This window comes from Drosophila sulfurigaster, chromosome X, assembly GCF_023558435.1.
Source record: "Drosophila sulfurigaster albostrigata strain 15112-1811.04 chromosome X, ASM2355843v2, whole genome shotgun sequence".
Taxonomy (NCBI): domain Eukaryota; kingdom Metazoa; phylum Arthropoda; class Insecta; order Diptera; family Drosophilidae; genus Drosophila; species Drosophila sulfurigaster.
The window spans coordinates 25,878,166-25,896,611 of NC_084885.1; the positions used below are offsets into that span (position 1 = coordinate 25,878,166).

Here is an 18,446-nt window from a genome sequence, read left to right on the forward strand (position 1 = left end):
TGGAGCGGACTAAACGTGGCGAAGGGGGGAAAAGCGGACGTTGCCTTGCCTTTGTTTGGCGACGACAACATTTTTATTGCCAGCAGGACGACGACGAGGACGCGGCGAGCATTCATCTTGGGGCAGGACACACACACACAGAGTGCTGCGGCAGGCAGGCAGGCCGACTTGCTGCACGTGCCGCTATTTACATTTGCACGTAATAAATCCACAAGGACAGAGGCGAGGAAGGAAGGACAAACGGTGCAGCTCGGCAACAGGAAATGTGCAGAAAGTGCATATGCCGGCTGTCCTTTTTGACTACGACTTGAAGTTTGCAACTTGGACTTGCCTCAGACTGTATGCTACGTGTTGCACATTGCACACACACACACACACATACACACATAGACTCTTTCTATTTTCCACTTTCCTCACACACACACATATTTACATTGACAAAATTTAATGAGCTCACAAAGCGAGGCACTGCTAACTTGGCCAAATATTTGCTGCCTGGCTCTCAGGCCCAGATCGAAGTCTGCCTAGGAGAGGCGGCGAGAGAGAGAGGGAGAGAGAGGACATGCGACGCGTGCTAGCCATTTTATTAGATACGTGTCCTATCTATCCTAGGCCATTCAACATAGGACCAACCGAGCAACGTAGCAACGTTGGAACGTTGAAACGTAGCAACCACCAACCATCCAATTGCGACGCCCTTGTAATCATCTATAGCTATGCTACGCCCTTTGTGTGCACTTAAACACTTTTCTGACCTCCTATCTGAGCTGAGCTGAGCTGAGGCATCATATGTATGACACACTTCCACGCCTCTGAGATCTGTCCTTGTATTCGTCTCGTTTTCTTTTTTTTTCGTGTTTTGTTTGCTGCTCATCAGAATTGTTCTCGTTGTCGTTGTCGTTGGCAGCTGCAGCCCCTTGCTGCGATACATTTGCTTTACGTAACGGATTACGAAATGAAGAGTGCAATCAAACAGCTGGTGTGGACACTGACATTAATATTGATGGCAAGTGAACAATGTTAAAAGTGCCAAATGGAATTTGAGTGTGCTATGTATAAGTTAAAGTCGATAAGAGCTGTACAAGTTGATTGAGGAGTTGCATAAAAAACAATGGGGTGAATTTAATGAGAAATTAATAGAAGATGAAAGTCAATAAATGCGATAAAAATTACTTCAACTTAAGTAACAATTAAGGATTGACTGACTGACTGATTATCAATGCACAGATCAAATGGTGATAGTCAAGAGTCTGAAATTTGTATGTAAGCTAGTTTGCATTATTTGGTAGTGCAATTAGGCTGGGTTTTTATTCAGCGATGACTGACTGACGAATTCTCAATACACAGATATGTTAAAATGGTAATAGCCAGGAGGCCATCTTTACTCAAACTAGTTTGTATTATTCATAGTGTAAAAAGGTTTGGTTTTTATTCAGGGATGTGATTGTGAAATCTCTTTTATACATTTCACATTCAATTAGTACATCGCTGAATAAAAATGAAGACTTATAGCACTTCAAGTCAAGCATTACATAAACTAAGCCTAAACTGTTTGACCAAGTGGTTAGAGCTAGGAGTTTACATTTTACACAGCTATGTAGTTTGCATAATTTGATCGTTTAATAAAGCAGGGTGAGAAACGAAATAAATGGCTTTAAAATAAAGTGGTTAAACAGAATAAATATAATAGAAATTAGTTAGCATATATTGATAAACTTGAGAGATAATTTCATAGTGTCATAATGCTGTATTTCATAACATAAGTAGAAATGCTGATAAGTCAATATTATGTTAAAGTCCATCTAATCAAAATCAAACTGTGATTATTACATATGTAATATGTTATAAATTATATTATATTTGTATAATTTTATTGTGCACTAAGACTGTATTTTTCATCATAAGTAAAAACGCTCAAAAAGTCATCATATTAAAGTCCAACTAATTAGAAATAAACTGTCATTAAGAGCATTGCAACTTCGATGCTTCTTCGAGTCAAGTTAAGTTCAAAATTCGACAGGCAAAAGGCTGAAGCAAAGAAATATGAATGTTGGCCAACTGCCTTTAAGTCTATGTACGTGCTGAATATGATGACTGAAAATGAAAATTTCACTTTTTACTAATTGATAGCCAAAGTGAAGTGAAAGGCCATTGTGATGTAAGCAAGCAAGCTAATCAATACGAGAAAGCCCAAATCTGAATGACAAAGAAATGGCCAAAAATTTTGTATTTATTTTGCCATGCTGCCCATGAGACTTGCATAAGAATTTAAACCGATCAAAACGAGTCGAGTTATGAAATTGTTTTTCTCAGAATTCACGCTCGTACTCGAAATGCATTTTTCTTTTTTGTGATAGTTATTAGTTATGTGTGTTGTTCGTTGGTCGTTTTGTTTTGCATACGAGATTTGCATATTTAAAATGCCTAACTCATAAATTATGATGTGATGGAATTGTTTCAATTGCCATGGCTACGTTTTTGTTTCACACACACACACACACACATAGACGTTGTTGCTCCATTAGCTCTCAGCTTGTACATGACTGCATTTCATAATTTTTGCACATATGTATATAATATTTTTATTCGTTACAATAAAAGGAATTTCTTAACTTGCACAGATTCTCTCAGAAAATGTCAAGATAATTCAATTCTGTTGCATTTTTGGTTTTTTGTGCAATATATTCATAAATATAGAAATTTGAATACGAATTAATTTGAAGAGAAATTGGAGAACATTTTAAAACAAATTTAGTATTAGAATCTTTTCTTTAAGTAAATCGTTTCTGCATTTGAAATATTTATTTATTTAATTCTTCGAACATGCAAATAGAAACATTTTCGAGTTTTCCTTCGTAGACATTTTGCGAAACAATTTGCAGAAGCGGTTCAGTGAAGAAGTCAATTGCAGAGCAAGCCAATTATATTATGTTTGTAGTTACTTGGTATTTATTTACATTCTATTTGCTGCAATTAAATTCAGTAAAAGCTCTTTGCTATTTGCGAACCGATTCTTAAATTTCGTTTCCTGCCCAGACTCGTTTCTCGTTTTTCGTTTTGTGTTGTTTTTTTCTTGTTTGTTGCTGCGATGAACTTAAAGTAAATCAGGGTCAGAGCAAAAACTGCTAGACACACAAACAAAACACACATTATGGAGTTTGTTTGTGTGTATGTGTGTGTTTATTGTTGCTGACATTTAAAATTACACACTTGGGAATGCGGGAGAAGTTTTGCTTGAAAGTAAACTAAATTAAACACAGTGAAACATTGGCATAGCATGGACGCAAGCAAGGGGCAAGAGGTTAAATAAATGACAACTGACCATCGAACAGTGAAACGTGCAACACACAGACACACACACACGCACACACACTCTGTTGACCTGGGGGGGCAAATGCCACGCCTTTAACTGAAACCAAAAATTGTAGCTACTATAACTGCTTCGTTGTCCTGGTCAGCAGAAACTTGCCAAGCGTCAACTAACTGTATTTGTATAAGGCGGAGGCGAAGGCGGTGAATGAGAAGGGGAATGGGGAGGGGAGGGGAAAACATACCATACATACATATATAAATATAATAGACTAAAGCTTAGTTCCAGGGTCCTCCGCTTTCGTTGTGTCAACGTTGTGTTTCTGCTGATGCGACAGATTTTGAGAGGATTTCAGAACTCAGACACGAGACTTCAGGACTCACAACTCTGGACATGTGCAAAAGTGTAAATGAGCAGTCATAGCCAGCGGCGCAATTGTCACACTTGCAGCCTCGAATACACACACACACACACACACACACACACACACATACACACACATACACATACGCTTGCATATGCATGAGTGCTCAACTGTCAACTGAATCTCTGCCTTCCCAACCCATGGAATTTTCCTCTATATGCATGCGTCTATCTTTGACTCTCTGTGCAACGGCAACACTCAGCATGTCATATTTTTATTTGCACGTCCCCTCGCTATCTTCTCTATTCTCTCTCTCTCTCTCTCTCTCTCAGTGTTCTTTTTTTTTGTTGTTGTCTTTTTGCCACGCCCTCCCGCTTCCCGCCTCCGCCAACGCCTTTGCCGCAGTGTTGCTCTAATTGGAGTGCTTTAGCGAGCTTAGTGTCTGGCGGACATTTTCTGGCATTTTAGCGACTGTCGATTGCTTCTTTCTCGATTTGGTTTGTTTGGGGTTTGTGTCACTGACGCTTGACTTTACAGTTAACTCTCTCTCTCTCTCTCCATCTCTCTCTATCTCTCACTTTCGCTGTCTCACTCTTTCTCACTCTGTCTGCCTTTATCCATCCATTGATAACTACTATTCCCGTTCGTTGATGATAACTGCTGCACACTCCCATTCGCATTCTGAATTTTCCACTTGCATCCTTTTGCTTTGACTCGTTTACACGACTCTGCGGCAACTAAAGATGTATTCAATGCAACTGCAGTTTAATTTTGACCCTTTAAAACGGTTGGACTTCAAATTGGAAATTAGTGGGAATTACTTTAACTTTAACGAATTCCCTGTATTTTTAGTATTTTTGAATACTCTTAGTATAATTATTGTTCACTACATTAAATACCAAAAAATACCACACATAATGCTAACCACATATAATACCATACTAAGCTTCAAAGTTGAACTTCAACTTTTTGACATCTTAAGTATTTTTTTTTTTTGAATTGTGTTGAATTATTGCCAGTATTTTTAATATTTTCGAAAACTCTTAGTAATATTATTGTTTAGTGAATAAAATACCATAAAACTACCACACATATAATATTCTAAGCGCTTAACTTTAACTTTATTATCATCTTAAGTATTTTCGTTTATTTTGTTTAGTTTTATTATGTTCAATTATTTTCTGTATTTTCAGTATTTGCGAATACTTTTAGTACTATTATTGATTGCTACATTAAGTACCAAAAATACCACACATAATGTACTAAGCTTTTTTATCACCTTAAATCTAAAATACGGTTTTTTTGTGTTATTTAATTTCCTCGCTAAAATTTCTTCCCTTTACATGCCATTTTCTAGAATTTATGATATCATCCATAAATTTTGCATATTTCAAAGAAGTTTTCATTGTTGAACGACGAAATAAATAAGCCATAAGATCTATAGTTCTATTAAGTGAATGAGGAAGTATCTCTCTATTGTTGTTGCTGTTTGTTTTTTATGGCATATCAAATGAAGATTAAATAAGTTTCCTCAGCTGGAAATGTAATTATTTTCCTTGTTTCCAATTAACTTGTAATTCACATTGAGTTCCTCTTGTTGTTGTTGTTGTTGCTGTGTCACACTTTGAGCAGCTATTTAATAAGCTGTATCAATAACTCAGTCTATTAATGTGCAATCCTTTTGGCTGTTTGAGGGGGGGACTGGGGGCAAAAAGCCATTGCCATCAAGTGCCAAATAAAGGCATAAACCCGACAGTCAACACTCAGCATTCAACTCTTTGCAAAAGGCCAGCGAACCGTTCTGAACTTCCTTCCACTTCGCCCCCCCACACAAGTTTTGGTCCCAGGCCGAAAAAAGGATAAGTAGCGAAAGGATAACGACTGAGAGCGAAAGGGAGAGCATAAAGATTGTAACTTGTAAATGGGCAAATAAAATGGAAATGAATATTATAAAGCAGCCTTGGTTCGGCCTGCGGACATAAAACGCCAAGAATGTGCAGAACGACGGACGCAGAACGCAGGACAAAGGACGTAGGACGAAGGACGAAGGGATGAACTGTGCTCACAAAGTGAAAAGCTGACAAGTAGCTTACGTAAATAATGTCAACGGAACAACAATAAAAATAATAAACGAATTAGCTGCTTATGCGCTTTTGGCCAGAGGGGAGAGAGCTCGCAAGCTCAGCCGAAGGAATAGCGTTCAAGACGGAGGGCAACCGGATATGTCCTGGGCCAATGAAAACGAAAGCTGACAGCAACAACAGCAAAAAAAAGAGTCGAGCGTGCTCAACTATGATATATCTGCTATCCATTTTGAATAAAAGCGAAAAAGTGCGGATTTATTCTTAAACTATACCAAATTAATAATACCACAAAATACCGATAATGTACCAAAGGCTATTGGACATTTTGCCAGATTATCAGACAAATCAATTATTACAAAAATACCAAAATATACCAAATTGTATATTTAGTATATTTTAGTATTTTTTGTAGTAGTTACTACTTTATTTGGAATATTGGCATATAGAGTATAAAATATAACAAATTTTCAGTACCACAAACATACTAAATATATACCAATGGCTGTATTTTGTATATTGATATAGGAATACATTTAAAATATACCATAGAGCACAAAATATACTAGATTGTCATTCAAAGCAAGTAAGACACGAAGAAACTTTCTTCTTTACTGCAGGAACAAAGTCGTATAATACCCTTCTGCCCCATAGGTAGCGGGTATAAAAAGAAAAGAAAAACCAAAGCGAAAGCATGAAATGCGGACACACGACACGACATGACACAAAAGCATTCAAATCGACTTTTGAGCCGCTTTTGTCGTCGGTTTTCCTTTTTTTTTTTGCATTTTTTATTCGCTAAGATGTTTATGGCTTGTCAAGGATTATTGTTATCACCAGCTAGCCAGGTATGCAAACTTTTGATTCTAGCCTTGTAATTGACTTGCTGCAACTCTCTCTCAGACTCAATAACTGGTTTGAAGTATGGTTCATTGAGTTATTGCTTGTGGTTCTCTGGAGTATTTTACGAGTTGACTGAATAATTGGTTAAAAGTAATAGAAAATCTTGGTAGTAAGGGGCAAAATTATAAGTAGGTGAAATCTCTGAAAGAATTAATATTAAGGAGGTAAAAAGCTACAGTCGAGCGTGCTCGACTGTGAGATACCCACCCCCAACAGTGTGACGAAAATACTATAAATACTATCATATATATAAGGCTATATTTGGTATATTGATATAGTACTGCATTCAAAATATACCATAGAGTGCAAAATATGCCAGATTTTAATTACAATTGAATTGCAAATGTTAAGAAGCGCTTTGCTTCTAGCTTATTTAATAATTATTCCATTAGCTTATCCAATAGTTTATTTTTTTTGCAATTGTTCTAGCAGCAGTCAACTCTTTTACTCTTTACGCTCGTTGTTGTCTTCGATGTAGTCTTGCACTCTATTCCATTAGCCTTAAGCTCTCGTGTCCAGAATACGACATTTGCAACCAAAAAAAAGAAGGAAAACGGTTGAGTGTTACTTAATCTGCTCTAAAAGGCAGCAACAGTAGTTGGCAAAACAACTGAAAACGGAATTTATGAGCGGTAACTTTTTGGCCACCTTTTTTGTATTTTCTGCTCTCACATGTGTTTTTTTGGTTTTTTTTTGTTTTGTGTTTTTGTCAAGCTTGTAAGTCACGAACTGTGACAAAAGGATTTCAGGGGAGTTACTTATGTCAGCTATGTATGTGTGTTGCTCCACAAAACAAATACATATCAGTATCTGTTCCTGCTGCTGCTTGCAGTTTATAGGCTAAACGAGATTAATTTCGAGATTAAACGTGAGCAACAATGTCCAGAGAAACATGCAACAGGAGGACACGCTGTCGTTGTGTTAAATTAAAATCAAAATCAAGTCTCTACTGTCAGCTGTGCGATGCCATTTCAATTCATTCCTGACTGACTGACTGACTGACTGACTGTCGATTTTATTCAACGTGCAAATTTATTAGATTAACAGCAAATATCACATAGGAAATTAACTGTCGTCTGGAAAACACGTACGCCTGAAATGCAGACGCATATACACATACATGTGTATAAAGCACAATCCGGATGCTGGGACAAGTGTCTCTTCTCACTTTCCTGAATACGGAACACATCACAAACAGCACAGAACACAACCGAATACACGCACACACACATTGTTGTTTGTGGCTCGTCGACGTCGTCGTCGTCGTCGTCGTTGTGGTTGTGCCTGGGCGAAATGTTAAATGTAGCTGAATGTTGTCAACATTGCTCAAATGCTGTCAAATGCTCGTCAGCGTGTAACAAAAGTGCATTGCATAGCCGCTCCTCGAGGCGCCACTCAAAATTTCGCAACGTGTTGCATAAACTTCGGACAAGGCAAAAAGCTTATGACATAAGCACACAAACGCACACGCACTCTAGAGGATGTTGCAAGCAACAGCAACAGCAACAGCGGCAACTAAGCAGCTTAATAAGTTTGCAAATGTTCCAAAGAATCTTTGAATCAAAGTCAAATATTTATAGCGACCAAAGTTCCAATATTGATTTATTAGCTCATCGAATCGATTAAATCATTGTTGTCTGCTTTCTATTTGTATTTCTTGTTATAATTAACAACCTCGAATCAAGTATTCAAAATTATTACTTATTTGATTGTCAATATATGTTACTTTCCAAATAAAATACAAAACATCGATATAGCTTTTAATATATATAATATAATGTTATTATATTGCATTATAAACAAACATACTCTTAAGATCAAGTGTGACCATACAACAAAGTGAAGCATAATTACAACTAAATACGTTCACGTTTGTTATGGTAATTATGATATATAATATGGGCACATTCATAACAATAATATTAATTCCAATCTATTAGTTCATTCATCGAATCGAACAAATATTTCTTTCCCAACGAAATTTGTTTCCATTATTTCTTTTTTTTTTATTTCGAACAGCAACGAAAATCAACTTCATGTCATCTTCTAACAATTACTCATATTCATATTCGAAATAAATGTCAACTCATTCCATTTTATCAAACAATTTTTGGTATTAATCAATTCGAACAAATCATTTATTTTGCCACAAATATATTTTAGTTTTTTTTGGTCAAGCTTTTTCTATTTTTAAACTGCAATCAAAATCGACTCCAGCACGAATTTTTCTTATATATTAATAGTTGTATTATTCATATTGAAATACATTTCAATTCGTTTGGATTTCTGTCGATTTGATTTATCAGTTAATTTACGATATTAATCTAAGCATTTCCTATCAATTCTAGCGCTGTGAATGTTCCTTTATTGTAGTATTGTTTGTGCGGCACTTTTTCAATTAATATTTTTAGAACAAAAACATATTTATAACAGCAGACAAATAAAATTGGGTTTATAATAAATACTATATTCGGTGTAATATACCAAAGACTATGTGTTGTAAATCGATATTATTCTATATTCATACATATTATTTTTTTCAAATATACTGAAAATACCTTAAAACTACTAAGAATATACCAAAGGCTACATTTGGTATATTGATATAGTACTACATTCAAAGAAATCAAAGTGTTGCTTGATTTATGAGTTTGATTATAATATAAGTCAACATCCAAAATGCTAGTTATGCATATTTGCAATAGCTTCTTCTGTTGCTGCAGTAGATTACTCGAAGGTGTAAAGGTGCATGCAACCAAATAGGTTTCAGCAACTTTCCCGAGGCGGGGGCATGAATGGCGGCATCGTCGTCGCCTTTGCTGCGACGTTGTAGTCATAGCTTTGGCTGAGAAGCTGAATGCTGAATAGTCGAGGGTCAAAAGTGCCAAGGGGCCAAGCGGCATTGTGTGGCATAACAGCAAGTGGCATGTGGCAAATGGCAAGTGGCAAGTAGCAAGTGGCTAGTGGCAAGTGGCAAGTGCCAACGCATTCATGTGCTGCTCAAAAGGACACACGCATTGCCAGCATACCATCCAAAGAAAGAGAGAGAGAGAGCGAGAGCGAGAGAGAAATGACGAGAAGTCAGTGGTGTGAATGATGTGAATACACTCATATGTAAATGTGAGTGTGCGTGAGTGTGTGGCAAATGCCACAAATAGCTGAATCGCATTCCATGCCGCAAAGACAAAGACAAAACGTTCAACTGTCCACAGTTGATTTGGTTTCTACTTCTATTCCTATTTCTATTTCAATTCCAATTCCAATTGCTATATCTATTTCTACTATTGCACTGTGAAACTGAGTCGTTGCGACACATCCTTTTTCATGTAGCCGCCAAAAGTGCAAAGTGTATGTGTGAGTTTATGTGTCCAGTGCGTAGTGCTTCAATCATGGTTGCTTTGGCCAACAATCGCTGGCTACTCATGTCACACACACCACTCACACACACACACACACACAACAAGCAACAGCTTCCAAAAATAATGTGTGCTCGACTTTGAAATATTCTATATTCCTAAGCATTAATATTGAAGAAATATTTTTGTATGGGCAAAAACGCATAATTACTACGGGGCTTAGTTACTTTGGCTGATAATCTGGTATATTTTACTCTCTGTGGTATATTTTAAATATCAAGAAACCAAATATATTAATTTGTCTAACAAGCTGTCATATTTTGCACTCTATGGTATATTTTTAATGCAGTACTATATCAATATATCAAATATAGCATTTGTTAAATTTGTAGTATTATGATATATCATTTCGGAATATTTTAAGAATAACGCTTCACTATTTTGCTTTCATTCAAAATGAGTAGCGGGTATCTCATAGTCGAGCACACTCGACTGTAGTTTCTTTACATGTTTTACTTTTGTTGATTTAATTTTACTTAAAAAGAATCAAGAACAAAATTTACCACACCTTATTGTTAAACTCTTTTTCCCTTAAATTACCGGGTGTAAGAACACACACATGAATGTGTGTATGTATGTATGTGTATGTGAATTGCATGTTGTCCGATTTTGTCAGTTGAAAAGGGTTGTGACGAAATTTTTAAATTAATGACAAAGCGAACGAATGCCGCGAGGAACGTGCAAAAGAATTTCAAACCATTCTCTAATCCTCTCCCTGTCTCCCTCGCTGTCGCCAACCATCCTCAAACCAGAATTTGCTGCTTTTCGTCTGTGTAAAACTCCTCCCTTTATTTTGTTGGTGGAGTTGCCAAGGCAAAGCGTTTTAATTAAATTTCATGACCAGTTGCAGCGGCAACAACAACAACAACAACAACTGCACCCCACAACAACACTATTTCGACTATTTTCGCATATTATTTATAATCTGTGAGTGTACTCACTCGAACTCACATTCACACTCACACTCACACATTCGAAGCTCGAAACTCGCAGTCAAACTCAACCATTCAGACAGTCACCAAATGAATCTAATGAACAAACTGAATTGACAATTTGAATAAGCGAAATCGAAATGAATCAAATGGAAATTTCAATATTGTTTTGGCCCCCTCATCTGTGTGAGTGTCTCTGAGTGTGTGTGTGTCTGTTTGTGTGTTGACAACCCTGGCTGCCGTCTGCAGAGCTGCCACCGTCAATAGAAGCCGCAATTCGACAGTCATTAAAATTGAAACAAATTGAAATTTTCTCCGAGTGCAGCGTAAATTCAACTTGAACTTGAATCGTGAGTGCTTAATAAATGTATATTGGATTATTTTACGATTATTTATCGCTATTACGAGAATTTTTAATTGAAAAGCAGTTCAATTTATTATGAATATTAATTAAAGGTCACTATTTCACTTGTATGATTTGAAGATCTTTAAAGGATAAGTTTATGCAATATAATTTCACCTCAATTCAATCAAGGTCTTGAAATTAGGTTATTCAAGAAATCATTTTATACTGCAGGATGTATATTGAATATTTATATTTAGTTATTTATCGATTTACGATATATAGTTTTTGGTATATTTTACTATTTTTAATATTCAATATACATACTTATTATATTTTATGAATAATATTAATTACTGTTATAGTAAAATATTCACTCAAATCCATAATTCTTTTATTTTTCAGATGTATGAATCAAACATTTAATTCTCCAAATCCGTAAGTTGAAACATTTCAAATATTACTTTAATATTGAAAAAATAATGGGACTCTTCTATATTGATTGATATAAAACAAGTTTTTGCGTAATTGTATATTTATTACTATTATTGCAATGCATAAATCATTTCGATATATTCATAAATATATTTGTCGATGGATATTAGTTGTACTCTATGATGAAGCCAAGTACTTCACTTAGTACTTTCTATTTATAAATCAATTTATAGCTCAGTTTATACCCTGTAAAGTATATAAGGAATATCTTTGCTGAGGGCTGTTTTGGTTTTTTGAATTCAATGTCGAATACTTTGTTTATAGTTAAGCCCTGCCGTGACATGTGAGTACTTTGATTAGGCACTCTATATCCTTAAGGGTGCTCATGTGCTTCGACTTTTTCACATGCATGTTTAGTTGCAATAAGGCAACATGAGCAGATCATTTACACAACATTTGCATGGCGTGGTTACGAAACGCAAATATAGCATAAAGCGCGACATCAACTTGAGCCTAAACAAGCTGGAAAGACTCTTGGCATTTTGATTAGGCATTCAAATATGTATAAACAATAAAAAGACAAGACAACTGGCAAACAAGACTGGCAACAACTTAATGTGCCACAGTCGAAGCCGCAAGGTTGCATGCAACCAAACGAAATGAATACGAATACGAATGCGAAACGAAACGAATCGAAACGAAAGTGTTGCCCCACTGCTGCTAACAAGCGTGGCAAGAGCACGAACATGAACAAGGACACACTCCAATCAATTGACAAAATCTTACGTTTGTCAATTGTGTTGCAAGAATGTAAATCTAGGTGGAAAAATACGGAAAAATTAGGGAATACTTAGATGGAGAAGTAACATTCTCATGTATCTTATATTCTTTCAATTTATTCAACTGTTTTTTAACTCAATTTTGAGTAGTAGAAAATAATATTTATTGTTAGTGGTATTAAAAAAATGAAGTATTAAAAAATACTGCATAAAATTGAATAATATTGGTTAAATTTGGTGAAATAATTAATACTTTTAGTAATTTACTAAAAAAATACTGTTTTTTATTTACCTAGTTTGATTTGGTGAAGTAATGAATTCTTTTAGTATTCGAATAGAAATTACCATATTAATTATATTAATTTTTCTCTGCGTTGTCAATTTACTAAAAATACTAAACAAAATATACTGAAACAAAACAGAATTGTATACTGAGAAATATAAATTATATTCCACTGGTTTTATTATTTTGATTCATTGCTAATATACCAAAAAAATACTGCAAAAACATACTGTAACAAGACAGAATACTGAGAAATTTAAATAATAATCTAATACATTTAGTATTTCTTCAATTTTAAATTTGTAAATTTGTTAGTAAACAATTTGAATAATAATTTAAATTAATAACTATAATTTTTTTTTTTGATTATTTTGACGTAATCGCTGTATGAATATAATACTGAGAACTAATAAGTATAAATGATATTCTAATGTTATTCTATATTCGTGGATTTTCTATTTGCTGATTATAGGCAATGAACACTATTAGAAGAACATTTAAGTATGTATGAATTGTTAAATTATACAATAATTTAAATTACAATTATGCAACTGAAACTCGTAACAAGTTGTTGAGTTTTTGTTGCCAGTTCTTAAGCAATCAGTTGTAAGGTTTGATTAAATTGCAATTGTTGCAAAAGAGTTTTGAAAGTATTCGCAGTGAAATTGGTCAAGTATTTTAGCTAATGGGGTGGCAATTTAAACTGCGAGTGAGAGAATAAAAGGGTGGAGAGAGAGAGAGAGAGAGAGAGCGGGAGAAAGGTGAGTTCTCACCACGATTTAACAATTTGTAATGGTTGAGGCACATTAAAGCAATAGCTGGGGCAATTTGTTAGTCCATCCGCAACTTTTACAACTGTTCTTTGGTCTCTGCTTCGTTTCAATTTGTTTCGTTGCGTTGAGTTGCGTTTCGTCTCGACTCCATCTCTCTCTTTTTGTACATTACGCATACGTCGCGTGGTGTGCAGAACAAAAATGCAATTTCAACTGGAAATGCAGCAAAGTGAAAGAAGGAAAAAGCAAGTGGGAAACATTGAGCACCACCTGAGTGTGTCGCTGTGTCTCTCAGTATTTGTGGCCCAGACAGGTAGACGACCAATTCAGACCGTCCGAATCACAAGTAACCATAAAATGTTGAGGGCAGCAACAACAAAAATAACAACAACAACAACAGCATTGGGAGAAGAGTAATAAAATTGCAAGCGGAATGAAAAGGCAGAAACAGAAAAGACCGAAAAAATAGTGAAGAAACCCAACAAATATTTTGAACCTTTATGGGAAACTTGTGTTTGTAAATTCTTAAAGCATATTTGAAGAGATTTTTATGGGTCTTAAGTTGATTTCGGCTGGAATTTTAAATGTAAAAGATTTGCAAAGAATTGATTTGTTTTAATAAGCATAAATGTTTCGACTTCTTTTCCTTTTTCTTTTAATTGATCGTATTTCGTTGATTTCGTTCGTTTACAAATCTACTTTACAATCTAAAATAAAACATTCTTGAATTTTAATCTTAAAATAAGATGTCTTTAATCTTAAAATTTTATTTCAAGTTTTTTTTTTGAGATTGAAAATTTTTTAAATACAAATTTGCATTTTTCTTTTCAATTTACAATAAAACATTTATGATTCAAGATTTGAATCATAAAATAAGATGTTTTTTCAGAAATCTTAAATCAAGATATGCAATTTACTTTTCAAACTAAATTTTTCTCTCCCTCTGTATTCATTACTTGTCTTCCATTTTTCAATTCTTTACCCTTGAGCCAATTTAATGCTAAACATTAAAAGTGCATTTTCCCTTAGGTTTTTTGGTCCAAAATATCTTCATCTAATTTGTGTATTTTTCGCTACTTTGGCTTTTACTGACTTAACCCTTCAACATTTCTTTAATCTTCTTTCTTCTCTCTCTCTCTCTCTATGTGTGTGTTTTGCACTTTATGTGGCATTTCGTCGCTGATGCGTTTTTAATTGTGTTTATTTCCGCTTCGCTGTGACACGTCATTTATTAGCTTCCTTTCTCTCGCTCTCTCTCTCTCTCCCTGCTCTTTTGTTTGCCCTGTATCGAGTTGTGATTTATATGCATTTGCATATAGTAAAAAAAAGCAGGAGCAGGAGCAGCTGGGATCACACAGCTCATGCTTTGTTCATGGCTCATATTACGCATACGATGCGTGAACAGCATAAAGAAAGCACAACAAAATTAAAATACACACATTACACTGGTATTATGTACAAGTAATTGCAACACGACGAGCAGATGCCCTGTAAAAGCGGCACGTAATTAATGTTAATTTCTTATTACATTTAATTTAAAGTTGCTGCTGTGCTTACCCAGTGCACTGTGATGCATTTACAGGGTATGCAGCTGGGTGAACTGAAATGTGCAGCGAAGTGTTGTTGTTGTTGCTGTTGTTGTTACGCCTGAATTCCATCATAATTACAGTTTCAATTTCTTTTGTTGGCATTTCGCCTCAACAAACCAACTGCAGGGACGCATATGTTACTTCCAAAAATGGGGTCGACAATGGTGAGAAAGGGGTGAAAGGGGGAGCGAAAGGAAAGAGACGAAGTTCATTCTATTTTCATAGTCGGTTTGGCCTTTAATTGCGGCTTTGTATTATGTGTTAAAACAAAAGCCTTTCAACACAAACACACACACACACACGAGACGAGGTCCACAAAATTTATGCTAATTTGTTTTTAATGCACGTCGCCCATGACGAAGCCGACAACCAACAACCAACAACTAACAACGAACAACAACAAGTGCAACAGCTGCCAATATATGGGCAATAAAGAGAAAACAAGGCCAGAACCAAATGCATTTCTCATCGTTATCATCGTTAGTTTTCTTTTTTTTTTTAACTAATCATCGCCATCATTCAACGCGGCTAATTTCCTAATAATAAGCAAACAAAGGTGAAAGGTGAAGAGTTTATTAATGTTTTTAATTTTTGATTTTAATTAATAACAATTCTATTCTAGATCAAATCAGGCATTGTTCCTCTAGAGTCTAGACTTTAATTCAGAGTTGTCATTAATTAATGTAAATCTTACGTTTTAAAATCGAGTAGGCATTGTTACGCATTTGTCATATTCATCTCGTGAGAGTTCCTCATTCAACAATCAAATTTCAAAGTCGAAGCAATTTTCCAACATTCAATAAAATATTTATTATATTTTTTTTAAAATATGGCTTCAGTTAAAGATCAACTGCTGTGGAACAACAGTCGCAAATCATGGCTGCTGTATATTTTCTTGAAACTCGTTTGTTTCGTCCAATTGCCATTCGCTATCACTGATAATGACGATGGCGAAGTGCCGCAAACAAATAATTTTTCGTGGATGCCCAGCGTTTTATGGGCCATTTTATTGGGCATTTTAGTTTACTTGATGTGGAAGAAATACTTTGGTGTCGTAAGTAAAATGTGCAAACGCAGAAGCTTGATTTCAGTTGACTCATTAATCTGTAACGTTAGTTAAACGCAAATTTGGTACAAATCAATTATGATGAACACAATGATATACCTAAGGAAATAATTGATGAACCATGTGATGAAATGCGCGATGAAACACAAAATGAGACAAACCATGAATTACGCGATCGACCTATCAATGAAAAACGTGATGATGAATGCGATAAGGCAAGCGACGAAAGATTCAATTCAACAAGCAATGAAGGCGATGTAGCCGGACCGGAAGAATGCAATGAAATACACAATGAAGCACGCAACGAACTAGTCGAGGAATCTCGGAGTGAAAAACTCAATGAAATTCAAATTCGATCGGAATGCGAGAAATCTAGCAATGAGTTAAGCGATGATTCGCAATGTGAGCAATACATCAAATCGCACGCAGATGAGTTGCCATCAGTGAGCGGACTTCAATGCCAAAGCAATGTTGCTAGAGAAAAGTTATGCGATGATGATTTGCCATCAACAAGCGCTGCATATCGCAATGAACGAAGCTTCGAATCCAGCTCTGTAATTGTAGACGATGAGCAGCCATCAACAAGTCGCGGAATTCAACGTTTGCGAGCATTGCCAGTATGCATTGTCGAGCCAGTTGTTCGCAATGGAAATTCAATTGATCGTAGTCGAGTTGCTTCCGCAACAAATCGCAATAAGCGACGGGAATCAAATGTGTTGCTTCGCACTCATTCAATTCCGTGATCTTGAATTTGAATTAATGTATCTACATCTTGCACGACGATTTAAGAAGGCGCCCAAAGACAAGCCACTATGGAAATCGAAATTTGTTATTATAATGTTTATTTTGTATGTCCTGTTCCTTGGAATTTATTTACTGCTTAATAAGGGAGGCAAACAGGATTGATTTGATTTGCGAAAATGCAGAAATGTGTAGCTCTTTTTCAATTTGTTTAATCCGAATTTAACTTTGTTGCTCCTAGCATGAATTTCCATTTTTTGTTTTGCACTTTGCATCTAGTCAAGAAATGAAAACAAACATTCGCATATGTCTATCGAAATGTTATTAAATGTGAGCTTCAGAAAAAACTTTCATTTTGAGCAATTTATATTTATTTTATAAACATGGTTTTTTTCTTTTTGGGTAAATACTTGAATTTGATTGCTGTTTTCATTAGCCATTGCTGCTTTGAATGTCATAGAAAACGTAAAAATATCAACATGTAGATGATTCAAATAAATTGAATTCTTTTTAAATGTTAGTAAATAATGTTTCAAGTTTTTAGAAAACAATTTTAAATTGGAAATTAAGAAGTTTATTGAAAAGTTGAGTTTCACTTTAGCTTTACTTTTTCTAATATACTAATAAAAAAGAAAAATAAAAATTATTAGTTAAAATAAAAGTGGCAAATCTATAAATATTCTTTGTTCTTTTCTGAGAGTTGATCTTTTTTCTTTTATCTTTAATTGCAATTTTACCTGCAATTAAGGAATTTATTTGAAATATGCCTTTTCTACTTAAAAAAAAAAGAAAGGAAAAATAAATCATTATAAAGAAAAGGTAGATTTTTTTGATAGTTTGACTTAAACTTTATTTTCCACAACTTTTCTAAACAAAGATAAGAAAATTAATATTTGAAATAAAAAGTCAAATTAATCAATTTTTCTTAATTTTTCTCTTTTTTTTAAGATGAATATAAACCAATTTAAAAGCACATCAATTTTATAAAAGCTCAATATATTTAGAATAAAATTTGAATTTGTAGATTTTTTTCATCACTTTATAAAAAAAAGAAATTTTAGTAGCTTTATCGGTAGATATTTAAGAATTTCAATTTCTTAAATTGCCTTTTCCTTAATGGTGATTAAACAAATTTCTGAATTATCTGTGAGCGTAAGACATACGAATTTAGGAATCTTAATCTTTATAACTTTTGTAACTTTACCAATCGCATTGAGATTTAGCTCTGCTACAAGTTGATATGATTTTATTATCTTTTATTTTTTGCTTTTTTTGCTTGCATTATTTCTTTCATTTTTTGTTTTCTGACACGTTTTTTGTTGGTCAACGTTTTTCAATGTCGCGGAAAAGTCGGGAGAAATGTTCGATTACCATTTTTCATTAAGCATTTCGCAGTTTGCATTCCACATTTCACTCTGCGCTTTAATGCGG

At 34.7% G+C, this 18,446-nt stretch overlaps 2 protein-coding genes across 2 annotated transcripts in view; one reads left to right on the forward strand and one right to left on the reverse strand.

Annotated features, from left to right (window-relative positions):
• Nucleotides 1–18,446, reverse strand: part of LOC133848604 (clumping factor A-like) — a 135,570-nt gene that overhangs the window by 46,728 nt on the left and 70,396 nt on the right. The window lies entirely within an intron of this gene.
• Nucleotides 15,996–17,017, forward strand: LOC133848786 (uncharacterized). The gene is made up of 2 exons (XM_062284480.1): nt 15,996–16,262; nt 16,325–17,017. The coding sequence occupies exons 1-2, from the start codon at nt 16,038–16,040 to the stop codon at nt 17,015–17,017; spliced, it is 918 nt and encodes a 305-aa protein (XP_062140464.1). The 5' UTR covers nt 15,996–16,037.